Source organism: Lipotes vexillifer, unplaced genomic scaffold, assembly GCF_000442215.2.
Source record: "Lipotes vexillifer unplaced genomic scaffold, Lipotes_vexillifer_v1.1 scaffold916, whole genome shotgun sequence".
NCBI classification, from domain to species: Eukaryota; Metazoa; Chordata; class Mammalia; order Artiodactyla; family Lipotidae; genus Lipotes; species Lipotes vexillifer.
In genome coordinates, this window is record NW_006798383.1 from 3,647,880 (window position 1) to 3,656,966 (window position 9,087).

General features: G+C 55.9%; 1 protein-coding gene across 1 annotated transcript; it reads right to left on the reverse strand.

Moving 5' to 3' along the window:
- Positions 1-1,379: 1,379 nt before the first annotated feature.
- CALHM2 (calcium homeostasis modulator family member 2) lies at positions 1,380-3,944 on the reverse strand. The gene is made up of 2 exons (XM_007470432.1): positions 3,231-3,944; positions 1,380-1,888 (listed from the first exon to the last, which is right to left on the reverse strand). Exons 1-2 carry the CDS (start codon positions 3,783-3,785, stop codon positions 1,472-1,474), a joined length of 972 nt encoding a protein of 323 aa, XP_007470494.1. The 5' UTR covers positions 3,786-3,944; the 3' UTR covers positions 1,380-1,471.
- Between the last annotated feature and the right edge of the window lie 5,143 nt (positions 3,945-9,087).

Below are 9,087 nucleotides of genomic sequence, written 5' to 3' on the forward strand. Positions count from 1 at the left end.
ACATGACGGGCCCGCTATACCCCCACCTCCCTGTAAAGTTCCCAGAAAGACTGTCTCTCCTCCTCCTTAATAAGTAATAATCCTGTATGTTCTAGAGTTCCTCGAGGCCAACACACACCCAGCTAGTTGTTGAAGCCAGTTCATTTTTGGCTTGGTCTTAAGGGAATTAAAGTTTTCTTGGGCAGAGCTTTTCCATGGGAAGTGACTGAGTCATATGCCAGAAAGCAGGACAGGGACAAGGGAGAGAGCATCAGAGATTTTAGAGGTGGTGGATGGGCTCAGGCAGGGGCGGGCATGGGAGGGAGGCAGAGCAGGGCTTGTCCTGGTTCTTGGTCACTAGCTCTAGGTTACGAGAGCTAGACTGCCCTACTGAGTGCAAGGGCAGGATCTGCTGACTCGTGAAATTTTAGCCAAGCTTCCATCTGAGAAAGGCCGGGTTCCATCTGTTTCCCAGATCAAACCAGAAAACTGAACCCAGTGAAGACGTAGTCAATCCCAGGGCCTTCCTGCGTGTGGGAACACCTGGCTCTCCCTGTGCCCCAGCCTTCCCCTCCATCCATTTCAGTCTTTCCCAGAGTCTCTGTCCTCTTCCCTCCCCAGGAATGGGATTTGGGCCTGTCCCCATGACCTCCCTGTGGCATGGCCCATCCAATCGTGCAGACACCAAGCTAGTCCTTTATACTAAGAAAAACTTTATATCAAAAATTTATAGAAAATAAAGCTAGAGGCGTACACTGGGGGCTCCTTCCCAGGTGAGCAGCACCGGGCCAGGTGTCCATATACAGTTACACACAGTGTTCCACACGAGGAGCCTGCTGGTGAGTTTCATTGTCACCTGGCTCTGCTGTCCAGGGCTTTGCAGACCGGTGGGACTGGGTCCTCCAGTCAGAGGTCATCCACATTGTAGTTAATTAAGGACCAGTTCTGGGAAATGGTCGTTTCTCCAAAGCTGTTGACCATGTGGCTGGTGGCAACAGGAGAAGGAATTTCTTCAGGTCTGAGAGCCTTCCTGCCGGAGCTGACCACGTTGTCTACTAGCTCTCACATCTGTTCCCCAGTTTTACTTTGTGTTCCTTTTTCCTGGCCTGTTTCCCCCAAAAGCTATGGTAAAAAAAAAAAAAAAAAAAAAAAAAAAAAAAAAAAAAAAAAAAAAAAAACAAAAAAATTTTTGCAGCCCGGGGCCTTGGGGGGGGTGTTGGCCTGAGAAAAATCCAAATACACAAGTGAAAAAAAAAAAAAAAAAAAAAAAAAAAATCCCCTCTGGGGAAATTCCCTAGCGTCAGGTAGTTGCGACTCCGCGCTTTCACTGCCGAGGGTGCAGGTTCAGTCCCTGGTTGGGGAACTAAGATCCCACAAGCGCCCCACCGCCCGCCCCCCAAAAAAATTCCCCTCTGATGCTGATGTGAACAGGCCGTGGGGTTCTGTTTGGGACCAAGTAGTGTCATTGGCAAAGGGTGTGGGAACAGGACCCTTAGGAGGCGAGCAGGACCATCTCTGTGTTGTCTTGGGCTGTGCCGTTGCCCACCAGACCCTGGGCCCACTTGTGCAGGCGGCTGTAGAGTGGAAGGCCCTGGTTCTCGCGGTACAGGTAGACGCCGGTGATGGCGTTCCACTGTGGCCGTGGCTGTGTGCCTTCCACTGGGAACTTGGCAACCAGCTGCTCGTCATCCTCGTTGAGCGCCACGAAGCCGAAGAAGCGGCGCACGTTGTTGGCAGCCAGCACCCGTGAGTGCACCTCGGCCGTGCGCTGGAAGAGCTGGTCCTCGTTGGCCCGGTACTGCGCCCAGTAGGCCTCCTGGCGGTAGCTGAGTGGTGAGCAGTAGTGCTTGAGACACTTGGTCAGGAACACCAGGATGGCCACCACACCGATGAGCAGCCACCCGAAGAGCTGGCCAGAGAAGGGGCGGGGTTGAGGGCAGGCAGGGAGGAGCTGTCTGGACCGCCAGCGCCCCAGTAGGAAGTAGCGGGAGCTGGTCAGAGCGTGTGGGCTGGGCTGAGCCTGACGTCACAACCCCCTGACAGCTGGTTCTGCCACTTGCCTGGCCGCAGATTCTGCTCCTCTAAGGGCGGCAGGCCCTCCTGACTGTAATTCCTCCCCTTTGCCCTCACTCCCTTGAGCTCACGCCATCTCTGTACTTAGACTTAGCCTCCTGCAAGTTCAGCTGCCATTCCTGCAGCCCCAAGGGCCCCCTCCACATCATCTGAGCCCACCAAAATCCAGCTCAATCTACCAGGCTCAGCCCAGATACCACTTGCAGGAAGCCTTCAAAAATCCCTTCCGGGAGCAATTTTGCCTTCCCTGAGTCCTCATGGCCTGGTTCCTCTTATCATCATTCTCTGCCTTGTTTTGAAATTACCCATGTGCTTGTCTCGCTTGGCTGTGAGCCTGTTGAGGGCTAGGACAGGCAAGGTCACCTTTGTTTCTCCATTTAAGCCTGTACAGAGAGCTGTGGGCATTTGAGCGTCATCAGATACATTTTATTTCTCCCTGTCTACCACGTTCCATCTCCTTTGGTGCTGTCTCCAGCCCTGCTCCTCCTTGTGTTTCTTCTGTACCCAAGAGGAGCCCTTTAGAAAACCTTTGCTCTTTCCTGTCTCTCCCTCACGCCCTGCTTCTCTTAAGTGAATACTTCAGCTGCTTTTCTGCTTCTGCCCGGGTCTCTGCCCTTGCCCTCTCTCCCTGACCAACTCAGCTCCTTCAGAACTAAGCCAAGGCTGAGGCTAGGATCAGGGCGGCAGATGCTGCCTCCCGACTGGACACCCTTTCCTGTCTCAAGGGATTCGTCTCCTGTCAGCAATGCCTGAGGCTGACTCAGTGCTGGACAGGGGCCTTTCCTGGAATAGGAACATGCTCATCCCTTGAGCCAGCCACACTCCACTATCAGCTCACGGTCGTCACCAAATATTTCATAAGATGGCAGGGGTCCGTGCTCAGTCTGGCTGGAGCAAAGGGCTTAATCTGTGACTGGGATCAAGGCTTGGTCTGAGCAAGAAGAACATTCCTTTAATGTTTAAAACTCTCTTATTGGGGATGGCATTCACCCTTGCCCCGCCAAGCGCTGACCCATAGTTACCCAACTCTGATGCCCGACGCTGATAATCTAGTGACTTCCTGGAGAGCTCAGCCCCTGAGGGCTGACTCCAGCGTTAATATTGGTTCATCCCGGCACCTCCCCACCAGCCACCGCGTAGGAGAGAAAGAAGAGGAGCTTCCCTTGGCACAGGCTCACCTGGGACTCGTACTTGAGCCTGCGGCTGACCTCCTCCCGGAAACCTGACAGGCGGGCAGGGCCCTCCCCACACGGGAACATGGCCAGGATTTCTGTGGCCTGGGCCAGTGGGAAACTGTCTTCCCCAGCTGTGAGTGAAGAGGGGTCCACGAACTCGCTGAGCGCACAGACATAGGCCTCACCACGCAGCAGAGAGATGACAGACCAGGTGATGGGGGCCACGGCTGCGCGGCCCACAATGGAGCTTAGAAGGAGGAAGTTGGGGGCAGCCGAGCAGTTCTTGGTCCTCCGGTACTGGCACTCGGCAACCAGGTTCCAGGTGTGGTTGTTGAGGATGACGCCGATGAGGAAGAGCACCAGGGCGGGCACACCGATGGCTGTCAGCCCGTACAGGTAGTTCCGGGCTGGTGAGCAAGGGCAGTGGAACGCCACCACACTGAACAGCTCCTGGCTGCCCACCGTGCCCAGTGCCACCAGCCCGTTGAAAATCATCACATCCTTGCTCTTGAAGAAGAGTGAAAGGAAGCGGAAGTTCTCTGCGATCAGGGCTGCCATGGTGACGGGTCAGCTGGGGGACCGATGGCAAGGGTGGAGGCAGGAGGAGACTGGGACCGTGGCTCGTGGTGGGACTAGGAAAGCGCACAGGCTACGGGCCCCTGAAGGCAGGGCACAGTCTTGCCATTTGATCCCCTGCAGTGGCTGGCCTGGTGCTTCCTGTGGGACTGTAGATGACTGGTCAGTATTTGCCTCTAAAAACAGGGACCGAGGGGATCTTGCGTAGTCAGACTGGGAAAGGAAGGAGACTCGGGGAGTCCCAGGGCCTGGGTGGAATGAGAATAGCCACTGTTCACTGAGCTCTTACTATGTCGGGCGCTTTACATCCCTCATTGCCCATCGTCAGGATCCTGCACTGAGCTCTGATATCCCAGTGCACGTAGGGAAGGTGGAGGCTTCCTTGGGGTGAGTGCTTATCAGGCTCACATATGAATGGCAGAGCTGAGATTCAAGCTCAGCTCTATCTGCCTCAGACACTTAGGTTCTCGTCATCACCACAAGCTTCCTTTGATGTGGGGACTAGGACTGGCCCTGTGGCACTGGGGACTGTGGGCTGTTGACTGGCTTTCCCTTTGGGATTCCAGGTACTGCTAATGTGCTGGGGGACCTAGGACTGTTTGGAGGGTGTGTCCTCAAGGTGTCTAGCCCATAGGTATAAAAGCCAGAGTAGGTGTCCTGGTGGATAAGGGACTTGGTCTTGCCCCTGTGATATGGGAGGGTGGGGGTGGGGTGGAGGAAGGGGCCTCCAGTCAGTGGTGAGCCTGGTGCAGCATCCCTGGAGTTCCTAAGAACCTTCTCATTTTGGAGACCTCAGGCTCTGGACTGGTTTAGGAGATCCTGGCTCTCAACATACTTCATGACCTTTCTCTGGTCCTCAGTGTCCTCATCTGTGAAAAGAGGCTAAGTCATTCTGGTCCTTGCTCTCCTCTTAGGAATGCTGGAGGAAAATGAAAGGGAATAAACAGTGCCTGAGAGTTGCCCTATATATGAAACCCTCCATCTCACCCTGTCCAGTCCTGAGGGTGCCTCCCAGAGGTGAGGCAGATGGGGGATGATTGTCCTTCTGGCAAAGATCATGAGACTAAGGCCTCAAGAGGATAAAGTGCTCTGCTCAAAGCTATTCAAATATGGAGGTGCCTGGACAGGACTTTTGAGCATGACCTAAGGAGGCCTGGGAAGTGGACAAGGGTGAGTCAAGCTAAGTGAGCCCTCTATTTTCCTGGTTTCCTACTGACATTGCTCTGTGCCCATCCGCAAGAGCCCTGGCAAACCTCCCCTTCCCCACCCGTTACCCTTTCCTTATCCAGCAGCTCTGTTCCACCGAGGTCCCTAGGCCTGGGGCCCACCCAGCCGGCCAGCAACAGGAAGCCTTGATGAAGGCTAAGGCTTGGCCATACCCACCACCCTCTCGAGCCTGCTTTGCCTTGGTCTGGGCAGCAGATGCGCCGGCAGCCTGCCAGGAAGTTCTGCCCCAACTCCCTTCCCAGGCTCCACCCACCCAGGCCAGGGTGTGGCCCCATGTTCTTCTCTCCATCCATGGAGTGAAAAACAAAAGTCCTCAGGCCAGAGGCAGCTGGGGAGTGGAGGGACGGAGCAAACAAAGGTGGGCAGACCTGCCCATATTTCCTTCTATGCCTCCTCTCTAGACCACCACCCCTCCTAACCACTGCCAAGGCGGCCGGACGGGCTGGTACAGAGCTGGGTGGCCACGGAGGAGGCCAGATGGGCTGGTTTCCAGGAGGAGACCTGACTTCCCTAACTCACTGCCTGGGGGCCCAGGGGCTCCAGCCTAACTCCTCGGGAAAGAGAGTTTGTGACATTGCTGGGGGTGAACGGGTTCAAGGCAGCCCCCTCTCCCTCTTCCTTCTCCCCTCTTGGCTTCAGGGCTCCTAACATGCTCCCCTGGGTTCAGAAACCACCCAAAGTGGGCTACAAGATGCCTGAACACGGGTGGGTGGTGAGCAGAGGAGGGAAGAGGCTATCTTCTGAGACTACTGCCCCTGGCCCCCAGGCCCGGGATGGGACCTCCACCAGAAACAGGACAGGAAACAGGTGGCTGGGGACTGGGGGCCTCAGCGAGGGGCCTGGCTCCCCGGGACAATACCTCTGGGCAGCCTCAGAGTGGCCCTGCCATGTTCCCCTTCCTTACCTGGGGTCAGCTGCGGGCACCGGTGGCCTTGGCCTCCACGGAGCTGGGCAAGTGGGGTGAGGACATTGGAGCTCCTGGGCATGGGCCAGCCCGCGCCCTTGGCGGGCTCCCTCCTGCTTTGCTTCTGCTCCGGAGAGACCAGCAGGGCCTGGGGCTTGTGGTGTCTTCAGAAAAGTTTAACTCCAGAAAAGAGGCAGACCCGTGAGATGGATGGTTCACGCCAGCCAGTGGAAAAACAGCCTCCGGGCGGGCGCCAGGCAGTGGCGGGGGCGGGGGGGGGGGGGGGGGAGGGGGGGGGGGGGGGGCCAGTCTCTCGTCTCCTCTTGGGGAGTTTGGGGAGGGGCGGCGCTGGGAGGAGGGCAGGCATCGGGGAACCATGGGCCTTGATCCCACGTCATTTCTTCCAAAGGGGTTCAGAGGGTGTCCTCGTGGCGGGGGGAGAGGAAGTGGAGGGGACTGCGGCGGCTCGCCTGCCTTCTGAGGCTCCACGCCAGTGGGACCAGTTCCGGGCCAGGAAGGGGGCCTCAGCCAGACCTGGCCCGGGCCTGCCCTCCAGGCCGGTTTCCGGAGCACCCCCTGCTTGACCCCCACCGACAGAAGCTGCCAGAACCGAGTCCCAAGCAGGGTTAGGGGAGAGGTGCAACCAGACTGACGCTGCCTCCTAGCGGGGTGCACAAAGCCAGGGGTACCCCTCCCCTGTTCTGGCCCTTCTCCCTCAGAGCCGTCCTGCCCCTCTCTGAGCAAACCCTCCCCCTGCTGGCTCTTCTGTCTGTACCTCAGCTATAGCTCCCCAGGTGCTGCTTCCAATCTCAGGAGCACTGATGAGAAAATTCTGGACCCTAGGGATTTTCTGAGGCCCTGTAGGTAGAGCTCTGACTGGTAGGTGGAAATTATGAGGAGGCAGGTTTCTCAAGGAAGCCCTTTGTAACAATCAGAGCTGCCCAGCCTGTCCCAGAAAGTGATCATGAGCTCCCCGTCTGTGGGAGTATGCAAGCTGAGGCTGAAAAGCCATGGGTCAGGAATGCTGAAAGGAACAGCCCTGTCCAAGGACAGTCTAGATGACCCCCAGGATCAACGGAGAGACTCCCCCCAAACACCTCCCCCAGACCCCTGTCTGCTCTGCACTGCTTGTAGTTCTGGGAGCATGGAACTGCTGAGTGACATGCTGGCCTCCCTGAGCTGGGCTTGTTCACATGCAGGAATGAAGAGAAAAGGACCAGTGTTTATTTTTTCACATCCTACCGTGTGCCAAACAAAGTTCCCGATTCTTCCTCAAAAGTCATCCTTTAACCTCACTATAACCCTAAAAAGCAGGTCTTTGTAACATCCGTTTTATAGACAGACAACTGGGGGTCAGAGGGATTGGGTAACTAGAGGTCCTACAGCCCTAGTATTTGAACACAGGTCTGTCTGACCCAAAACTTTACTCTTTCCTTCATATTTTGTACCTCCCAATACCTCTGGGCTGGCTTTTCCCACTGGAGCCCACCACCCCGCAGCTGCCAACACACCCCTGGTCTTTACTTATCAGACTCTTCCCCTAGAGCAAGTCCCACCTCCTGGAGGAGCCCTCCAGCCCACCTTGGCTTCCAGGTCTCACCCTCTTCCCAAATAATTAAAGGGAGGGAGACTGGGTCTCAGAAGTGGGACTAGAGGGAAGGATGCTTAAGGAAGAATGGAAATTATTAACACAATGTTTTGGGATCAAGATCAAAATGAATTCTTAGATGAGTGGGACAGTCTCAAAGGTGTCTGGGGGGTGGGGGGCGGCAAGAAGCTCATCTTCTCGGCCCTCAGCTTCCCCCTCGACAAAGGTAGCTCCAGTTCCTTACGTCCCCTCCCCCTACGTCCTGTACAGATGAGGAAACTGAGGCACAGAAAAATGAAGCAACTGACCCAAGGGACACGGTTTGTAAGTGGTAGATCCAGCATTTGACCCAGTTCTCTCACTCTGGAGTCTGAGCTGTTTCCACCCTAGGCAGCTCCCCTCCCACCCCTCCACCCTCATCCCCACCTCAGGGCGGAGCCTCTCAGCACTTTAGACCCCCCTCCCCGGGGGCGGGGTGGGGGGGTAGTCTCTGAGTAAATGGGAAGGCATCAGCTTCTTTTTCTAAATGCTCAAGCTCTGGGGATGGCCTGATTTCTGATGTGAGGGATGTGTCAGGGCAGTCTCCAAGGACATCTCCATGGGATGTGCTATGGTCTGAATGTGTCCCCCAAAATTCATATGTTGAATCTTGCCCCCCAAAGGTGATGGTATCAGAGAGTGGGGCCTTTGAGGTACTTAAGGCATGGGATTGATGCCTTATGAAAGAGGCTCTAGAGAGCCCCCTAGCCCCTTCCGCCACGTGAGGACACAGTGAGGAGGCACTGGCTACCAACTAGTGAGGGCCTCCATCAGAACATGACCATGGCAGCATCGTGATCTTGGACTTCCAGTCTCCAGAATTGTGAGAGTGGTCTCTGTTGTTTATAAGCTACCCAGTCTGCCATATTTGTTATAGCGATTCAAACGGACTAAGACATGGGGCCTTTTGTGCCCAGTGCTAAGTAAATGTGCAGTCCACCTTGATGATGTTGCGTGAACTCCGTGGTGAGACACACCCTGGCTTCTCCTGAGTGTACCTAGCTTCTGGCATCTTGTCTTATCACCTGTGACCACATGAGGCTGTGTCATGTCGTTACGGCCCACCTTGGCCCGTTCAGCCTCACTCAGGAGATTGGCCAAAATCAGAGGATTCCTGCTTCATGAGATGGCTGGACACTGTCCCACTCCCCGAGCCTTGAGCATAAGGGAACAGAGATGCTAAAAAAATCACAGATGAGTGGATGCTGGGGCAAGGATGCTCGTAGGACCTGAAAGGAGATAGTGAACCAGGGGTGGAGTGGCCTGCGAGGGGCTGGGCAGGTGGGAGCTTGTCCCCCGCAAGCCAGTTCTGAACCTTTCTGACTAATACTGCTCATGACCACCCAGGGTAGTGTCACAGTTGGAGGAGTGAGGTCCCCTTCCAGCTCCAAATTTCCTGCCCCAAATGGGCAGGTGAGTGCCTGGGCACGAGGTGAGTGCTCTGGGGCCTACTGCCAGCACTTGCAGCCTTCATTTCTCCATCTGGTTTGGGGGTCTGAGGTGCTGTGGCCTCAGACCTGCATTCC

What these genes read in the sequence shown, in the direction of transcription:
- CALHM2 (XM_007470432.1), bottom strand. Translation starts at nt 3,785, where the DNA reads ATGGCAGCCCTGATCGCAGAGAACTTCCGCTTCCTTTCACTCTTCTTC. An exon ending in GGCTCAAGTACGAGTCCCAG is followed by an intron (nt 1,889 to 3,230) that starts GTGAGCCTGTGC and finishes TTCTCTGGCCAG; the next exon opens with CTCTTCGGGTGGCTGCTCAT.